General features: G+C 42.6%; 1 protein-coding gene across 1 annotated transcript in view; it reads left to right on the top strand.

The window, feature by feature from the left end:
- Itih2 (inter-alpha-trypsin inhibitor heavy chain 2) overlaps positions 1 to 19,949 on the top strand; it is a 37,866-nt gene that overhangs the window by 16,813 nt on the left and 1,104 nt on the right. The window contains exons 9-20 of the mRNA XM_038335563.2: positions 294 to 410; positions 2,596 to 2,764; positions 3,551 to 3,676; positions 6,072 to 6,253; positions 7,389 to 7,574; positions 7,937 to 8,076; positions 10,533 to 10,702; positions 12,868 to 13,005; positions 16,747 to 16,860; positions 17,420 to 17,618; positions 18,319 to 18,491; positions 19,349 to 19,460. Coding sequence (XP_038191491.1) covers positions 294 to 410; positions 2,596 to 2,764; positions 3,551 to 3,676; positions 6,072 to 6,253; positions 7,389 to 7,574; positions 7,937 to 8,076; positions 10,533 to 10,702; positions 12,868 to 13,005; positions 16,747 to 16,860; positions 17,420 to 17,618; positions 18,319 to 18,491; positions 19,349 to 19,460 — 1,826 coding nt within the window. The remainder of the gene's footprint in view (positions 1 to 293; positions 411 to 2,595; positions 2,765 to 3,550; positions 3,677 to 6,071; positions 6,254 to 7,388; positions 7,575 to 7,936; positions 8,077 to 10,532; positions 10,703 to 12,867; positions 13,006 to 16,746; positions 16,861 to 17,419; positions 17,619 to 18,318; positions 18,492 to 19,348; positions 19,461 to 19,949) is intronic.

The raw sequence follows: 19,949 nt of genomic DNA, 5'->3' as shown, positions 1-19,949 counted from the left end.
AGTGCCTGACAGAGGCTTGAGATAAAGACCAGTGAAGTGGAATGGGACAGAATGAAACAGAGTGGGGTGGTAAAGCAGCCCCGAGAAGGGCTTAGACCCCCAGAGCGGAGGAGCAAGAGACATCAGAAGGGAAAGATGGCCACAAGCCAAGTTTTTACCTTTGCTCTTATTTTCATCTTCGGGAACACCTTCTTCCTTCCATAGCCCACCTCTCCTCTGTAGTCTCCAGCCTCCACTTCCTACATCCAAACACTGGCCATCATCTGACTCATACATATGCTTTGTTTTTTCAGGTCTTTAATGGATACTTTGTGCACTTCTTTGCTCCTGAGAACCTGGACCCAATTCCCAAAAACATCCTTTTTGTGATTGATGTTAGTGGTTCCATGTGGGGAATAAAGATGAAACAGGTAAGAACTCTTTGCTTACGGTGGTAGGTGAGACTCTCACCTTCTGTGATTCTCTTTAAATAATGTAGTAATTGAATGTTCCCTCTGACTCCCTACTTTGGGCTAAAACTCAGAAACTGTACTCACTGATACTCACAGACTGAGGGTGCCAATCCTTCCCAATTTTGTGAGGTTATTGCATGTCCCTGGGCTTATACAAAAATCAATGCTTCTTTGTTATAAGCAAAAGAAAGTTTTCACCTCCATATTTCATATTTCCTTTTCCCTCTCCTGCTGTTTTTTAATTCACCGTTTGAAAAGTCCCATATTAACCTAATGTCTTCTCAGTCTAGTCATGCCTCAGTGTGGTGTTTGGCTTTAGTATATTGCCATTAGTCACAAGTAACTTTTAAAATCCACACATGCCTATTGTATGTGTGTGTGTGTGTGTGCACATGCGTGCGCGCATGCATGCATGCATGCGTTATGGCATTTGAGTATCTGTGTCTATGTAGAGCACATGAAGACCAGAGAGGAACTTTTGCTCTCTCCCTCCATCACTCCCCACTTTACCTTTGGAAACAAAGTCTCTTCTCACAGTAGGATATACTAGCCGGCCAGCGAGTTCCTGAAGCTCTGCCTATCTCTGCTCCCTCGGTGCTGCGGTTATGTGTGCACAGAACCACATCTGGTTTTCACATGGGTGTTCGTGATCCAAACCCAAGTCTTTATACTATCACAGCAAGCTCTTTATCCACAGAGCCATCTCCCCAGACTTTAGCCTATCGTTTTTATTTAATTATCATTCCTTTGGGTAATGATCCTGCCTTATGTCCTCTAGTTCATAGATCAGCATAAGCTTATTCATGATAAATAGGATAGAAGCAAATCTAAACAACAAACGAGGTTTTTGTTTATTTGTTTTGTGTTTTGGGGTTTTGGGGGGTAGATTTTGAGACAGGGTTTTCCTGTGTATCCCTCACTGTCCTGGAACTTGGTATGTAAACCAGGTTGGCCTCATACTCAGAGATCCATCTGCTTCAGCCTCCTGAGTTCTGGGATTAAAGGTGTGTGTCACCACTGCCCAGAGGTAATTTTTTAATTTTCCCATTAAGTCAAATAATTTGAACAGTCAACTAACTATTCCTTCATTAAGCCATTTTGACCACCTTAAATCATTACTACCTTAAGTAATTACTACTCGGTAGCAACCTAAAATAAGTTAGTGTCTTGGATGTCCCTGCCCACCTAAGCTTGCACTGCACTACAGATTCTCCAGGAATGAGCTGTTGATAGCTGGTTTGGTTCTTCTTTGCTGTGGGAGGCTGCCCTGCCTATTTCATAATATTGAGCAGCACCTTTGGCCTCTGCCCACTTGATCTCAATAGTACAATGTCCATGCCAGCTGTGACAGTTAAAAATTACACCAGGTTTAAAGGGATAGGATAATTGCTAACATCTCTGCCACATACCTATGTTGAGCTGAGTTTGATTCCCAACATCCATGTGAAAAAAATCAAGCCTGGTAGCATGTGTTTATAATCCCAGCACTGGAGGGGGGGGGGGTGCAGAAACAGACAGGTTCTTGAGTCTCACAGGCCAACCACCTCAGCACAATCAGCAAAAGGGAGGCCAATGAAAGACCCTGTCTCAAAAACCACAGTAGATGGCATCTGAGGAATGACAATCAAGGTTCACTTCTGGCCTCCACATGCACACATACCCATATACATGTACAAACACACACACGTACACACACACACACACACACGTACACACACACACACAGTGACTTCATATGTTGTCCTCTGTTTCTTGAAGGAACAGTTGCCTCCAGTTAAACATCATTATTCTAAAGCAAATGCTTGTTGACTGTTCCTTTGTTCCTTCCGCTCTTCCTTCACTCAACAACTACCTGTGCAGTACCTCCTCTGTGCCAGGCAGTCCAAGGGAAGACCTAAATTCGTGTTGCTTATCTTAAAGTAGAGCTAATCAAACTGGGGTATTTAAGAAGACAGGCGATTGGAGTACCCAAGGTCCAATAGTACATGCGATTGATGGCCACAGTGACTGACAAAAGGTTTCTTTAATAAGTTAAGCTTGAGTCCGTACTTGAAGGGTGAGCGAAGCCCGTAAGGGAACTCCTGATGTTTCCTTCAGCTTGAGGTGAATATTATGAGGCTTCTCTCAGTCCTCTTTTAACTAGACTGTAGAGGCGATGAAGACCATATTGGATGACCTAAGAACCGAAGACCAATTCTCTGTGGTTGACTTCAACCATAATGTTCGAACCTGGAGAAACGATTTAGTATCAGCAACTAAAACGCAAATTGCAGATGCCAAGAGATACATTGAGAAAATCCAGCCTAGTGGAGGTGAGTGAGTTTGGTCTAAAGTTTACAGGGAAACTTCCAGAAGGTTCCAGTCTAGATTCACTTGAGAATCATAGTCCCTGCTGAGTGCTGTGATAGATCTTACAATCTTAGCACTTAGGAGACTGACGTAGAAGAATTGTGATTTCAGTGTCCAAGGCCAATTAGTTCAAGGCCAGTCTTGATATTGGAGTATACAGTAAAACCTTGCCTCCAACAGCAACAACCAAAAATTGTTATTCTCCACAAAACTGGTATTTGCCCAGTCTGCAGTAGTCTGCACTAAATAACACATTTATTTATTTTAAAAATACTGCTTGTGGAGAAGGAATAGCTCAAAATATAGCTCAGACATGTCTTTAAACAGTCCATCATATTACCAAAAAAATGTTTAGCAAGTAATTCTAGGCGTCTTTGCTAACTATGAAGTCATTCTAGACTTTTTATTAACTATGTAATGTAATGTATGTATGTATTTGTAAAATATAAGTACCTTCCAGAGCATTTTGGAAGGTCATTTAGATTAAGTTTGTTGCATTATAAGATGACAGACCGATGCTTTAAGGGACTTATTCATCTCTAAAGAAATAGTTTTAATAAATAATTTACTGCAGTGTGAGATCTTGATGGGCAAAGAGAAACTCGTCACTTAGAAAGCAATCAAATGAATTTAATATTGAGCAAATTATGCATAAGTAGTTCATAGAAAGATGAACCTAAATCCAAGTTGCGGTGTGTGTGTATGTATGTGTGTGTGTGTGTTTGGTGAGCATTATGTTACTTTAACAGGCACAAATATCAACGAGGCACTCCTACGGGCAATTTTCATTTTGAATGAAGCCAATAACTTGGGATTGTTGAACCCCGACTCAGTCTCTCTGATTGTTTTGGTTTCCGATGGAGATCCAACAGTGGGCAAGTATTGCTTCAACTTTCTATTGACAAACGTTTTCACTGTTGCTTCTTAAGAATGTTATTTGCTTAATGTGCAAACTGTGATGGCATTAGAAATGTATATATATATATATATATATATATATATATATATATATATATATACACTCTGTGTATTTATATTTAAACTCTGGCTTCTGCAAGAAAGTATCCCAGAAGCACCCAGGAACAATCTTTTTAAAACTTTACATGAGAATATTTGCCTTTGCATAATAAGAGCTAATGAATGCTAAAATGCATCAAAATCAAAATAAAAGGAAATTCAAAGGAAAAATATACAAAAAAATGTGCAAAAACAGAAAAGGACACCATCACAGCAGAGTTACCAACCAGAAAGGGGTGTCTGAGGGTCAATTTGCACAGCGATTCCTGACAGAAAGTCCTCGGGGCTGTAAACCCACCCACACATGGTCAGGTGTTAATCCACCCCTCAGCATTGCTCCCGAAAGCCTCTGTTTCTCCCCCCACAGAACAGGCTCAGAAAGCTAAGGTTGAGCTCCAGTCTGTATTGCGAGAACTGGTAGTGCATGCTGGGAAATGCATTTATTTCCTCAACATTAGCTCTGGAAAGGTGGTAGATGGGAGTGGTGAATGGCCCGTGTTTATCTCAGTTCCCACAGGAATGTGGTCTCTATTGTTCTCCACGTCTCTCCCGACTGCCATGGCAGAAATGACTGCTGCCTTGGACAACCTTTAAATAAATCATTTTTCTTATCTACAAAATGGTTTCAACATCTCCCTGTTCCCATGACCGGCCGTTACTTCTGTTTGTCTTTATATTGACAAGGATTGGGAATAATGAACGCTAGATGGCACAGCAAGAATGAGTTGTATGTGCACGAGGTTGGTGTCTAACCAGTGCTGTCCAGCTGGAGAAAACAAAAGTATAGGAGGCAGCCATCACAAGAGCAGCCAGGATTTCAGGAGGAGGAAGACCCATCATTTCTTTAGTACCAAGACCAACCTAAGCAGCTTGTGGTTGTGTCGCTATTTTCTCCTTTCACATCTTGCAGCCTTTTAGATGTAAGTTTTGAACAAAATAATAAAGAATACAAGGAAATACATATTTTTATGCCTGCTTCTTACTCTTGTCTCCTAATCCCTCAGTTTCTGTACTGGGTTAGTCTCAAGCTACTAGCGTCCTGAGACATTAACACATTCCTGTTTTACTTTATGCACAAATCTGTATATGTGTGTACATACACATAGTGTGTACATACATATACATACATGCATAACATATAAGGATACCCTACATGTGTTCACTTACTTTGATTTTTGTCTTTAAAAAAAAACTCTCCAGCTGGCTCAGTGGTTAAGAGCACTTGTTTTGGCAGAGGACCTAGGTTTGAGTCCCAGCATTCATATGGTGGCTCACCGTCATCTCTAATTCCAGTTCCAAGTGATCTAGTGCCCTCTTCTGACCTCCACAGTCCCCAAGCACACATATATGTACATACATGCATGCAGGCAAACCATTAATACACATAAAGTAAGTAAATGGGTTTTTTATTTAAATACATTTGATGGAACTGGGGAAACGTCTTGGGGATGTGAGCACTTATGACACACCATAAAGACCTGAATTGGAGTCTCCAGAACCCATGCTCTTACAATAACTGGACAGGGCTCTTCATCCCTGTGACGTCGGTGTTGTGAAGACAGGGGCTGGAGGTGCCCAGGAGCTTGCTGGACAGCCTGCCTAGCCAGCACAGCAAGTGTCCGGTTCACCGGGAGACCCAGGCTCAAGGCAATAAGATGGAGGATAATACAGAAGGTAACCCGGTGCCATCCTCTAGCTCCCGCAGGCATGTCCAAGGCGTGAACACCCGCACACGCATAAATACACCTCTCACTCTCTCATACTCACAAAGACACAGTGTCTTTGAAGATGAAAGTAGGAGGAGAAAGAGGCAGCAAAAGTAGGAGTAAGGGTGACAAAAATGGATACCGGGGTGAATATGCTTGAAATACGTAATGTGCACGTACGAATGTCATGATAAAACCCATTTGACACAGAATCAATATATGCCAATAAAGCTTTTGAATGCTTTTGAGATTATTCACTGTGAGTACAGAGAGTGGCTGCAGAGGCTTTTCAGCTGCACCATGATCTAACCAGGTTCCCTTGTGGGTGACTTGTTCTGAGCCGTTTCTAATGTCACTATGCTCAAATACTGTGGGTATGCACCATTGCCCCCACGTCAAAGCTTAACAAAAGAGTGAATCTATTGAAAAAAAATCTAAATTTTGTCTTATTGGGTCAAAGGGCAAATATAGCTTTAGCCTTGAGAAAATTTGCTGATTATCCTCTTCTGACTGGTCCCTCTTGCTTTTTGGTCACGGCCAACTTCAGGTGAACTAAAATTGTCCAAAATTCAGAAGAACGTGAAGCAGAACATCCAGGATAGCATCTCCTTGTTCAGTTTGGGGATAGGATTTGACGTCGACTATGATTTTTTGAAGAGACTCTCCAACGAAAACCGTGGCATCGCTCAACGGATCTACGGGAACCGTGACACATCCTCCCAGCTCAAGGTAGCATCGCTTTTCTCCCTTCCGGAAGGCCATCCCGCCGCCCGAAACAGACGGCAAAGACAGCTGAGCGTGGCTCAGATGTTGAAGCCATATTTGCTCTTACAATCCCAGCGACGGCTCATTGCCTTCTCACACGTTTCCCTCACTGCTTTCAGGCAGTGACATGTGAAACAGGGAGACCAGGGCCAAACCAAACACTTGTCTGCTATTTGAAACAAAAGGGCTTCTCAAGCCTCGCTCTTCTGCCAGCCTCCTGGTCCCACGTGCAATTGCCCATCCCTCTACGGTGGCCACCTGCTTTCTCTTGGAATTGCTTGGCATTTTGCATATCGTTTTTGTAATGCAAACCACTAACTATGCCCACTAAGCTCCTCAAACAAGAGAGACCTGTTAGGTGACAGGATGACAAGTGCCTTGAATTCCAACATTCAGGAAGTAGAAGCAAGTGGATCTCTGTGAGTTCAAGGCCAGCCTGTGTACATAGCAAGTACACACACACACACACACACACACACACGTATGTATTTTATTGGAGTTTTAAATAAAATCACTTTATTCTAATTAACACACAAAACCTTCCCACTGTTAGTTTAAGGAAGCCACTCAACACTTTTCCAGTCTTAAACTCTGAACTCTGTTCAGTTAGAATGGCCGTTCTGAAGCCACGGAGCTTCACTTAGGGTTTTACGCTTTCAGTATCAATTACCTTTTTACTTACTTATCGATCAAGATTAAAGAAAGAGAGAGATGATGCCTGACTCGAGACAACCAAATGATGCCAACACCAGGCACAGCATTTGAAGTTTTTGATACCTAGAAGATATAGTTCTAATTCGGGTTATTTCAACCCAGATACATTTTATTATGAATGCCCACAAGCTTTCATTTCTGATCATAATAAAAAGTGAAGACATTGTGGACTCTGAAATTGTAGGTAATTTCCTAACATCACATTTTTGTTTTGTGACCCGTAGTTCATGACCACAGGTGTGTCCATCATCCCCAAAATCCTTGCAAATAAATGGAGAGTTATCTGCTACGTATGTTGAAAGCTTCAGGAAAAAATACTTTAGGTCTACAAAGTGGTATGAAAATAACTATTTGTGAATTATTTTTTCTTTCCTGTGTCTTCTAGAAATTTTACAACCAGGTCTCTACTCCGCTGCTGAGGAACGTTCAGTTCAACTACCCCCAGGCGTCAGTAACAGATGTCACTCAGAACAGTTTCCACAACTACTTTGGAGGTTCTGAGATAGTGGTGGCAGGAAAATTTGATCCGAGTAAATTGTCTGAAGTTCAGAGCATCATCACTGCGACTTCGGTACTTCTGCCTCCCTGCTTATTCTGAAGATCCTAACTTGTCTCCTACTACACTTGGTCTCTGTGTTAACAAGCTAATCCTAGCTGGTCCCCTAATGCGCTCGGCTTCTGTGTTAACAAGCTAACATTCTGCATCTCCAGGCTCTTGTGTGTGGAACAGAAGCAGGAGCTGAAAGGGAAGGAATGGCACATCTCTGCTATCTTTTCAACCTCACTTTTTCTCCCAAACCCAACCCCAGTCTCTGGAGTTTGTGAACTTAACCTATCCAGTCAAGTCTCTCTTCCTTGTATAAGTGCACTTACAGCAGAGGAGCTGTTATTCTGGTCCCTGGGTGTCTGTCAACTGATGCTTCTCTTGTCCAGGCTAATACAGAATTGGTCTTGGAAACCCTTAGTCAGATGGATGACTTGGAGGATTTTCTATCGAAAGACAAGCATGCAGACCCTGACTTCACCAAAAAACTATGGGCCTATCTCACAATCAACCAGCTGTTAGCAGAGAGGTAAGGCAAGACGAGCATACACCTTGGAGATTTCCAAACATGAAATGTCCACCTATAACATTTGACGTCAAGATAGGGATATAGCTTATTGGGAAAGCTCTTGCCTAGCACACGCAAGGGTCTCTGTACAGTTCCCATACTGTAAACCAAACAGCAAGTGGGATATTTGAAGTCATAAGCAAGAATTATTTGGAACCAAGAAAGACATCAAATTAATGAAGGGATCGGATTATTACTGACTGGTCCCCAGCACTTCAACTAACTTTGAGTTATTTCCTTTCTTTCTTTTTATTAAAAATGTAACATTTGGCACCTGAAGATATGACTCAGCAGTTAAGAGCACTGGTTGTTCTTCCAGAGGAACTAGGTTCAACTCCCAGCACCCACATGACAGCTAATAACTTTCTGTATTTCCAGTTCCAGGGCATACAATGCCCTCTTCTGATGTTTGTGGTCACTATACACATGTAGTGCAAGAGACAGATATGCACACAAAATACCTACACACACACATCTTTTAATATTTAAAGTTTAAATGTAATACGTGAAATGTGAAGAATGTATTAAATATGTGTATATATACATATATATGTATATATAATCTTCAATGTAATGGCCGTCCTGCTTTAAATATAGAACCATTTAAGGCCTCCTTTTCTACATCCAGAGGAGCCACTATTTTGGCATGTATCACCATTGATTAGTTTTGTCCATTCACATAACTGCACAACCCTTTTTTGACTTTCATTCAGCATGATGCCTGCAAGACTTAGTCGCGTTGCTGCGTGTGTCAGGAGTCCATTTACACGTCCTCTTGAGAATAGGAGCAAGGAAAACCGTATGACTGTGTGATGACAGTGCCCCCCAAGGACAGGTCGCTGATAGTTATCCCATCTCTGGCTCTCTCTAACATAACCCTCTCATTAGAGCATCCTTGCCCATGTGCACCAGAGCTTCATGGGGAATTTTTGCTAAAACTTGACTTTGCAGAGTTCTCACTTCACCCCTCAGATCAGATTCCTGGGAAGATGGACAAAGGTCATTGAACTAGGTTACAGGAGCTGTAACCACCATATAACTGGACTCACAGACAAAATCCCTGATGCCAATGTGAATATATATATATATATACATACATATATATATATATATATTTAAAAAAACAATACATGTGGCCATAAGCTGTGACTTTGAAGAAAGAACTATCCCTGTCTCGAGCAGAAGTACATTGACCATATCTAAAGGCACAGAGAAGTTGCTCTGGAAGCTAAATATTGACTTTTATAACCCTATGGAAAGATCGGTGGTTGCTAGAATTTCAGGTGACGGATAGAGCATAGAGCATTTGGCAGGGAGGTGCTGGTTCGAGACAGAATTTCTCTGTGAAACCGTGCTAGCTGTCCTGGAACTAGCTCTTATAGACCAAGCTGGTCTCATACTCACAGAGATCCACCTGCCTCTGCCTCCCAAGTGCTGGGATTAAAAGCATGTGCCACCAACGCCTGGTGAGCATAGAGCATTTTAGGGTCAAGGAACTCATCTATATGACTCTGTGATGATAGATGTGTTCTATCTATTTATCCATGGGATGTACAAGTAAACCTGGGTATAAATTACTAATCTATATGTCAATGTATGTCACAAATGCACATCTCTGGTACAAGATTCTGTAATCCAAGAGGCTACGGGTGGGTGGGATACATGGAGAACCCTCAGTACCTTTTACAAAATTTTACCATGAACCTACAACTTCTCTGAAAAAAAAGTCTTTAAAAATAATCCCTTGAGGGCGTTGGGCGGTGAAGGTGCATGCCTTTAATCCCAGCACTCAGGAGGCAGAGACAGGTGGATCTTTGTGAGTTTGAGGCCAGCCTGGGCTACAGAGTGAGTACCAGAACAGCCAGGACTGTTATACAGAGAAACCCTGTCTCAGAAAATAGATAGATAGATAGATAGATAGATAGATAGATAGATAGATAGATGATAGATAGATAGATAGATAGATAGATAGATAGATAGATAGATAGATAGGTAGATCGCTTGAAGGAACAGTGAGATGATTCAACAGATAAAAGTGCTTGTGGCCAAGTTTACCAACATGAGTTTGATCCTGGGGTCCTACGTGACGGGAAGAGAACCAACTCCCACTAGTTTTCTCTGGTTTTCGCATAGGCCCTGTGGCACATGTGTGCATACACACATACACAAATAAATGCAATTTTTTATTTAGTAACACATAAAACACATAAATGTAATTTTTGAAATATTCCCTTGAGACTACAGGGCTAGACAAAACATTGAGGTTCCTGAAGCCTGTTAGTTCTGTTTGCCCCTTGCCTTAGAAGCCCTACCCTGTGCCCAGGTCTTGACTAAATATCAGAAAGGTGAGTGTTGGTTTGGAGCATGACTTTACCCTTGTGTATACTGACTTTATTCAATTTATCTTCTGAATGCAGAAGCCTGGCTCCTACCGCTGCCATCAAGAGGAAAATCACGAAAACAATCTTGGAGATGTCTCTAGACCATCATATTGTGACTCCACTTACTGCCATGGTGATTGAGAATGATGCTGGGGACGAACGCATGCTGGCTGACTCCCCACCGCAGGACCATTCTTGCTGCTCAGGTCAGTGCTTTGAGACTTCATGGGGCAACAATATAGAGTGGCCTTCTTGCCTTGTGTTGAAGTCCCAAAGCCTCTGTTCCCATCTCTGATCCATTGTTTTGCTCCCAGCTTGTGTCCACAAGTGCTCAAGCTTATTCCTTCAGTTTGGTTTGATACTTTATGAACATCTGAAATCCCAGCATCCCCAAGGCCAAAGCAGGAGGTTTTGATATACTAGGCCTCTCTAGCTGCCTAGTGAATTCATGACTAGCCCAGGCTACATAACAAGACCCTGTCTCCAAATAAAGGAGGGATTTAAGAGATGGCTTGGTAGTTAAGAGCACTTGCCGCATTCCAAAAGTATCAAGATTTGATTCCCACATGTTGGCTCACAAACATCTGCATCTCCAGTTCCAGGGGATCTAATACCTTCTGGATTATGTGGGCACAAGACATGCACACAGAAAGGCACATATGTAGGCAAACACTCATACACAAAAAGCATAAAACATAAATAAAAACTTATTAAAAAGCAAAACAAAAGTCTTTAATAATTTATCATTTGACAATGTATTTCTCTATTAAGATTTATTTTTATTGTGTCTGTGTAAGAGCATCCTATGTGTGTGCTGGTGTCCATGCTGGCCAGAGGAGGCAATCAGATCCCCTGGACCTGGAGTTACAAGCAGTTGTGAGCTGCCAGTTTGGGTGCTGGGAACCACAAACTCAGATTTTCTGCAAGAGCAGCAAGTATGCTCATCTGTTGAGCCATCTTTCCAAACCCCTTTCTCTAATATTAATTGAAAGCAAAGAATAGACAAACATTTTGCTTAAGAAAGAGAGCATTACTTAGTCACTGGAGCCATTCTTTCTTAGTGCTACACTAGTTTAGCTGGGGCTTTGGCTCCTGGGGACTTTTAGCAGGGAAGCAGGGGAACTGCATGAATTAGTTAGGAAAATAGGCTAGGGAAATGGCTGAGTTGCTAAAAGGATTGTCTTACAAGCATAAGGACCTGATTTGATACCCAACACCCACCTAAAAATCAGGGTGCGAGGGCATGCACTTGCAATTTCAGCACCCAGGAGGTAGAGACAAAGGAAATCTTGGGGTTTGGTGGTCAGCCAGCTCTGCCTAAATCATTTCCAGGTCCCAGTGAGAGACTCTGTCTCAAAGCACATGATAGACAGCTCCTAAGAAATGACACTCGAGGTTAACCCCTGACCTCCCCTCAAATGTGCACCCACATGTATATATACATACACACCGACACACCCACACACCCCTCTATCTCACACACATACACACCTCTATCATACACACACCCCTCTATCACACACCCACCCCTATATCACACACACACCCCTCTATCACACACACCCCTCTATCACACACACACACATACACACATCCCTTTATCACATATACACCTCTATCATACACACACACCTACCCACCCCTCTATCTCACACACACACACACACACACACACACACACACACACACACACACACACACACACTTCTTTAAAAGGAATATATATGGAAACTGGTTCCTAGACACAGCCTTGAAAGTTATCCTTGTGGTCTATGTCCTATGGGAGTCTCCAGAAATGCCCAAGGCTAAGAGGACCTCTGACTGAATCAGTCAGATTCTTGCCTTAGTCTTGTCGATGCTTCGTCTCCCATGGTCCCGAGAATGACCACCATATGCTACAATGATCCTCTGAATTTTTAATTTTGTTCCAGTGGGTTTAATGGGATCTAGGCAAGGATAACCTTGAACTCACTGTCCCTTTGCTCTCACTTCCTGAGTGCTAGGGTTGTAGGCAGTGTCACTATGCCCAGCAAAGCAGTTCCTCCTCCTGCACACCCATTTGTAGTCCTAGATACTGGAAGAACTTGATCACAGGCCTCTGTGGTGTGATGCCATAGGGAGGAAGAGGAGGAAGGTTTCTGAAGAAGAAGAGGGGGTTGTGGGCTGAAGCTCAGCAGTAACGGGGCTTACTTTGCATGATCATGACCCTGCGTTTGGTACCTGGCACTGCAGTTTTTAAAGAAAGTAGACAAAATTTTAGCTGAGACGTTTGGTTGGGGGAAGAGGATGAAAAAACCAGATTCTTTAAACTGAGTGAAATCCCTACGCAAGAGTATCTTAGGAATTAATGGATGTGGGTTCTTCTACACAGGTGCATTGTATTATGGCACCAAGGTTGCCTCAGGTTCCATCCCCTCGTGGGCCAGTCTGTCCCCGACACCAGTGATGGCCATGCTTGCGGTAGGAGCGAAGCCACTTGAGTCCACCCCACCTCCACATGTGAATCGAGGTAAAAGCGTTTCTCCTGTCTCAGCCCATCAGAATCCCATGTAAATTTCCCTAAGTTAATAGACTCACTGTGTCTTGAGAAACTAGGTGACTTCTACAGGCATTGTTGCCTTCTGTGGAGAGACAACAGCTCCATGTATTAGCTTACGGCAGCTGCTGTAACAAAATGAGACTGGAGTTCCTCCGGTGTCTCTTATTAGGGCGCTAACCCTAGCATTGGGGCCTCACTCTCTGACTCATGGAAACCTAATGAGCTCCCAAGGGCTCCGTGTCCAGATACTATCACGTTTTGAGGGGTAGGCCTCAGGATTTGCATGGGACAAATCTGTACCCAGCACTGTTTCCAGCTGTATGAAGTGAACCCTATGACATCAAAGAAATGCACTGGCGGAGCATGGTTTCACATGTGATGAGCAGCCTTGATTGGTTAATCACTTGCTAGTTGCTCAGTAAGTGGATGTTATCATTGAATAGGAACTATCAATGTTTTTATTTTTATGCAAATGTATTATTGTCCTTGGCATAACAGCAGGTGGGAGGCACAAATAGCAAATGTGATCATCTGGAAGCCAATAACATGTATTTGTTGGAGAGGTTGGGCACTAAGGTTCCTTTGTGCTGTCCTCAACCTTTTGACCCATTCCCTCTCAGCATGTGAGACAAAGGTGCCACCTAGAGAATGTAGGCGTCAGTGCATCTCCTCGTCCCCCCAGCTACCAGAACCTGCTGTCTTTGATTCCACAGGCATTAAATCCATTACTGAAATGAGCAGTTTTACAAAGGATAAAGTATATTACTCACATGGTGACTGAATATGGGGAGATCGGGGCAAAGCTCTCAAAGCCACATCTCTTAGGGCTTGAGGATATTTATAAGGCAAAGAAACAGTGATTAATGTGTGGGGAAAGATGATTGGAGGGGGAGGAACCTGTGGTTTACAAAGATACAGTTAAATTCCAAAGGCCTTTGTGAAATGCATATTCAGAAAAGGGAGATGTCGGCATCGTCTGAGGGTGGAGTGACATCATACGGTCACCCACCGGACACCTCTGCGTGTCCCAGGGAAGAGTCAGTGCCTTCACCAAGCAAGGTTTTCGAGGCTCTGAGAAGGAACTAGGCACCGTTACCACCACGATCCAAACACACCCAGTTGCTGTCCACAACAAAGCTAGGAGACAAACAGTGGATCGCTTAGGTGTGTCACCTCTGTGGTCAGTGCTTGTCAACGTTGACAGAAAGCAACGGCACCTGAGGGACTGCCCAGGCTCCACCCCCTCCCAGGTTCGGGGGTTCCCTGACATTGTCACTTTCACTTACTTCCTGGCAGCCCCTGGAGCGTGATGCACTTCACGTCCTTCTGTCTCTTAGAGAAGGGACTTTGGGCATTCTAAGAGTGCTTCTGGTCCCCTCCATGAGGGAAGAAAGGCCCCACCAGCCAGAAGCATAAGAGTTGTTAGAAAAAGAAGTGGAAGACTGTACCTGTTGCTAATACAAGTGCAGATCTCTAGCTCCTCTTGAATAGATTCATACATTAAAAAAAAAAAAAATCTTCAGATGGGTCAGTGAAGTGGCTCAGAGGATAAAGGCACTTGCTAACAAGCCTAATATCCTGAGTTCAATCCTGGAACCCACTTGGTAGGAGAGAAGAGACTAGCACAACTTATGCTCTGAACTCCACATGCCTGCTCCACATAGACACAGGCCCATATGTATATACACACACTAAGTAAATAAATATAAACTTTTTAAAGATGAAAGAAGCTTCAGGACTGATGTTTTAAGACTGTGAAGCCAGCACAGCAACATGGGCTGGCAATGCCTAACTAATGTATAAAGATCATAGATGTAAGGCTAACATGGGCGATCCAGGAAAACCCTGTCTCATAGAACAATAAATTAAAATTAAAACAAAATAAAATTATTAAAAAGACATTAACTCCAGGCTGGGTGGGTGGCACCTCTTATCTCAGCACTCAAGGTGAAAGCAGAACCTTGAGTTTGAGGTGAACATGGACCATATAATAATACCCCATCTCCCAAAAGAATGGTTGAGGGCGTCACTCAGTGAATGGGCACACACCTAGTGTGTGCAAAACCCTAGATTTCATATCACAGTAAAGCGGTTGCGGGGAAAGGGAAGGAAGGAGGGAGAGAGGGAGAAAGAGAGAGACTGATTGTTTATCTACACACACCAAGCATCCTTTTGTGATAAGGAAACAGCAAGGACTTAGGGTGAACATGTTAAGTAGCTTTTTGTCTCACTTCCTGTGCTTTATCTCTAAAAGTATTGTTTGTGGCCCCAAATGATTTGGTGTTTCTGTTTTGCTGATAGTGCTCCTTAGAGCCACACTCCTGAGCAGGGCCCCTGTGTGGAAGATTGGTGAGCAGGGCTTGCACAGTGAATGGTCCCAAGAACAGGACATACTAAGACGTCCAGCATATGAGCCATGCACACTGTCACTTTGCAGACTAAAGCGTTTTGCAACAGAAAGGACAAGACAGCCTATTTTAAAATGATCTTCCCAGTAAGACCTTACGGCTTCTTCCACCTCTAGTCTGCTGTTTGATCCAATAACAAGACTAGCCTTGAATCAGACCATCCTGGGGGCCAACTCTTCCCATGTGACCATGGGCCATACACTGAAACTTCTCTGGTCTCAGTTATCCTACCTGCAATATGGGGTAATGGTTACAGAGTAGTTATAAAATAAGATTCTCATATGTAGACATTCAACAAAATCCAGCTAGTATTATAAACTTTAGGATTTCAAGAATGTATAAAGTCACCATGGAGATCTTCAACCTATTTCCAACCCGATTGAAAGTTAAAGCTACAATGACTAGATTAAATTTGCCTAGAAACTCATCAATTCAATATAGTAGGACCGAGTGGATAGTTTACTGACCTGACAGGATTTCAGAAAAGCAGGATGTCAGAAATAACCACTGTCTTCCCTAAAACAATTATATTCAAGCAAACAGTCTTAGTCGGTGTTCTAGTCCTGTGAAGGAACACCATGAACACATGAACTCTTGTTTAAAAAAAAAAAAAAAAGCATTTGATTGAGAGCTCGTTTACAGTTTCAGAGGTTTAGTCTATTACTATCATGACAGGGAGCACGGTGACACACAGGCAAATATGGTGCTGGAGAAGTAGCTGAGAATCCTACACCTGGATCCACAGGCAGCAGAGAGAGATACTGGCTCTGGGCTTTTAAAACCTCAAAGGCCAGCATCAGTGTGGCACCTCCTCCAAAAAGACCACACCTACTCCAACAAGGCTACACTTCCTAATCCTTCTCAAGGAGTGCAACTCCCTGGTGACTAAGCATTCAAATATATGAATCTGGGTGCGGGGCATTCTTAGCCAAACATCACAAGCACTGTATTTATATAGAAGGAAAAGGTGACCATCATTTCTTTTCAAAGCAGCCTTTGTTTCACCCTTTAACAATGCCCTCTAGTGCCCAGCTCTGACATAAATCAAGGAACCAAGTAGTTGTTACCACTTGATCTGAACTAAGTGGTTTCAAGGATGAAAGGAAGTAACAGGAGTTAAATGCAAATGCATGCCTGTAATCTGCATTCTGCAGGATAAGAAGATCATAGATTCAAGGACAGCCTGGGCTACAAAGCTGCATCCTTTCTCAAAAACAAAACAAAACAAAACAAACAAAAAAAAACGACACAAATAATCTTCCTTTCTGTAATTTTGTTTATATTTTCCTTGTGTATTTTCTAGTGGAAAATGACCCTCACTTCATCATTTACCTGCCTAAAAGCCAAAAGAATATTTGTTTTAATATTGACTCAGAACCTGGAAAAATCCTTAGCCTGGTGTCTGATCCAGAATCAGGTAACATAAAAGCAAATTATATTTGAATTAACTATTTGCATCATGGCTATGCTTCCTCTGACCACCTGGGATTCCTTTCTTTTTCAGCTCATTAGATATTTTACAGTTTTAAAAGTTTTATTAGTGAGAAATCAAATTATATATCAAGCATTTCAGTTATAGCTTAAAACGTATATTTGAGGGGGCTGGAGAGATGGCTCAGAGGTTAAGAGCATTGCCTGCTCTTCCAAAGGTCCTGAGTTCAATTCCCAGCAACCACATGGTGGCTCACAACCATCTGTAATGGGGTCTGGTGCCCTCTAAGGGCCTGCAGGCGTACACACAGACAGAATATTGTATACATAATAAATAAATAAATATTTTAAAAAAACGTATATTTGAGCATGAGCTAGATGATGTTATTTTGATTTATTTTATAATAAAAATATTAACTGCAAAATAAAATTCTATAAAGAAAAATACTGTATTATGAAAAAACGTTTTCTTGTTAAATTTTGTAAATACAAACTGTGGGGCTAACATATGGAGCCCAAGAGAGAAAGCATCTTTTCACTTCCAGGGATTTTAGTCAATGGTCAGCTTATCGGTGCCAAGAAGGCAGAGAATGGAAAACTAAAAACGTACTTTGGAAAACTTGGATTTTACTTCCAAAAAGAAGACATGAAAATAGAAATCAGCACAGAGACCATCACCCTGAACAATGGTTCTTTTACATCTCGCTTGTCCTGGTCAGATACAGCTCGTCTTGGGAATCAGAGGCAAGTAGTGTTTCATCTTGATTCCCATCTGCCCTTAAAACATGGCTGCAGAAATAAGCCCATGCTCAATGTCAGCAAAGAACATACAGTCATCATTGTAAATACATGGAAGTCGAGGTTCAGGGAAGTTGTTCTCATCCACTTTGCTATCCCTGGCACCAGAAATTGTTTCCAAAGTGCACTGTGTCTTACTGAGAAGCCACAGTGCATGGCATACAGTAAGTGCTCAACACATGTGTGTTGTGTCAGTAAGCAGATCCATCCATGGAAATCTTTAGTTGACTACATCAGAAAGTATGCTCTAAGCAGTATGACTGCATTTTATGCAAGAGTGTCTTCCCTGCTCACTGACTGTTATAGATATGCAATATCCCATAGCACGGACATGGTGGTGCTCTCAATGGAGAGTCTGTATTAGGCTCGAGAATGACCTGCTTTAAAAATGTCTGCTCTGGGGATGGTAAGATGACTCAGTGTTTAAAGACATTTGATGCTGAGATTGATTACCCGAGTTCAATCTTAGGACCCACATAGTGGATGGAGAGAACAAACCCTTGCAGGTTGTCCTCTTCTGACATGCACTACACACATGTGCACACACACAGATAACACCCAGTAAATAGATAAAATAATTTAACATTTAATACAATGTCTGTTCTGGAACCGTCTAGAAACTAGTTCTGTGTTGACTTTTACATAGGGTACTTATCTCTGTGAAGAAAGAAAAGTCTGTGACACTCACCCTGAATAAGGAGATGTTCTTTTCTGTCCTGTTGCATCATGTGTGGAAGAAGCATCCAGTCAATGTGGACTTTCTGGGGATCTACATTCCCCCCACAAACAAGTTTTCACCCAGTGCACATGGACTCTTAGGTAAGCATCTCAACCATGGACATGCAGGCACTGACTTTGACAACTATATTATAAGCTGGGAAGATGGTGGTAGGCAGGTAAAGGTGGTAGGTAGGTAGGTAAAGGTAGTAGGTAGGTAGGTAGGTAGGTAGGTAGGTAGGTAAGTAGGTAGGTAAAGGTGGTAGTAGGTAGGTAAGTAGGTAGGTAGGAAGGAAGGAGAATGTAATGCAGGCAGTGACTTTGACAATTACAATTAGATGTTGGGAAGGTGGTAGTAGGTAAAGGTGGTAGTGGGTAGGTGGTGGCGCACATCTTTAATCCCAGCACTTGGGAAGCAGAGGCAGAGGCAGGCAGATCTCTGTAAGTTTGAGGCCAGCCTGGTCTACAAAGTGAGTTCTAGGACAGCCAGGGATATACAGAGAAACCCTGTCTGGGGGGTGGGAGGGAAGTTGGGAAGGTGGCCGGTATGGCTACAAGAACAGAGGGCCCAACACAGCAAGGTGACCAGGGAATGCGACAGCCAACACCAGATGCCTAGTGACACGGATGTGGCAAGACAAGTGACAAAACAGGGTACAAATTGTGCAAAGACTTTTTTCTGTGACTGAAGAGAGGTGACTTAGGTCTATGACATGCAGGTAGTTTAAGGGTTCAGATGTAAGTATGTGGTATTCAAGCCGCCCTATTCCTGTGATCTGAGCTACACGCTCCAATGCCTACTCAGTCTGCTGCCATCAGGAGAGCAGCAGCCCACCGACGGTCTAATAGACCAGCATCAAGTATAAAGGGATTCCAAGGGGGAGAACCAAAATGTCACTTGAACCCAAGGACAGGCCTAGGATTCCACGTGAATTAACGTCTGTGCTTTGCGTCATTAGGGCAGTTCATGAATGAGCCGAGCATACTTATCTTCAATGAGAGACCAGGAAAAGATCCAGGAAAACCAGAGGCGAGCATGGACGTGAAAGGCCACAAGCTGACCGTCACCAGGTAGGCCTTGGATGCAGAAGGCACATGAGACCCTGCCAAACGCCACAAGTCATTGACAACAGACACACAAACAATATTAGCCAAAGGACGGCTCAGATAGCCCAGATTAAATGCAAGTAATGAGCACACGTATGTGCACAACACCATGAAATGCCAAAATGAATGAATCTAGTGCTCCCCTCCACATGTTAGAGCCCTACAGTCAGAAACTGAGTAATTGAAAATGCTGGCCAAAGAAAAAGGTCATAAAATATCCAGGAAGCCCAGTGCTAGAGAAAGTGTGCATATTTTATGTAAGGGCTTCTTGAAAATGGACAGACTGAGTGTATTTTGGGACAGTTTTTCTAACACGGCTCACATCCATATGCTTCATATTGAAGTGGGAATTTAACATTCCGAGCATAAATTATAAATCTTTGAATTTTCCTCCTCTTTCTTGTTCAGTTATCTCCCTCATGCTTAATTTAATATCATTTTAAAACATTTTCG

The sequence above is a fragment of the Arvicola amphibius genome, chromosome 6 (genome assembly GCF_903992535.2).
Source record: "Arvicola amphibius chromosome 6, mArvAmp1.2, whole genome shotgun sequence".
In the NCBI taxonomy this organism is placed as follows: Eukaryota; Metazoa; Chordata; class Mammalia; order Rodentia; family Cricetidae; genus Arvicola; species Arvicola amphibius.
Note: the sequence above shows the minus strand (reverse complement) of the source record. Positions and strands in the feature narration are given on the sequence as shown.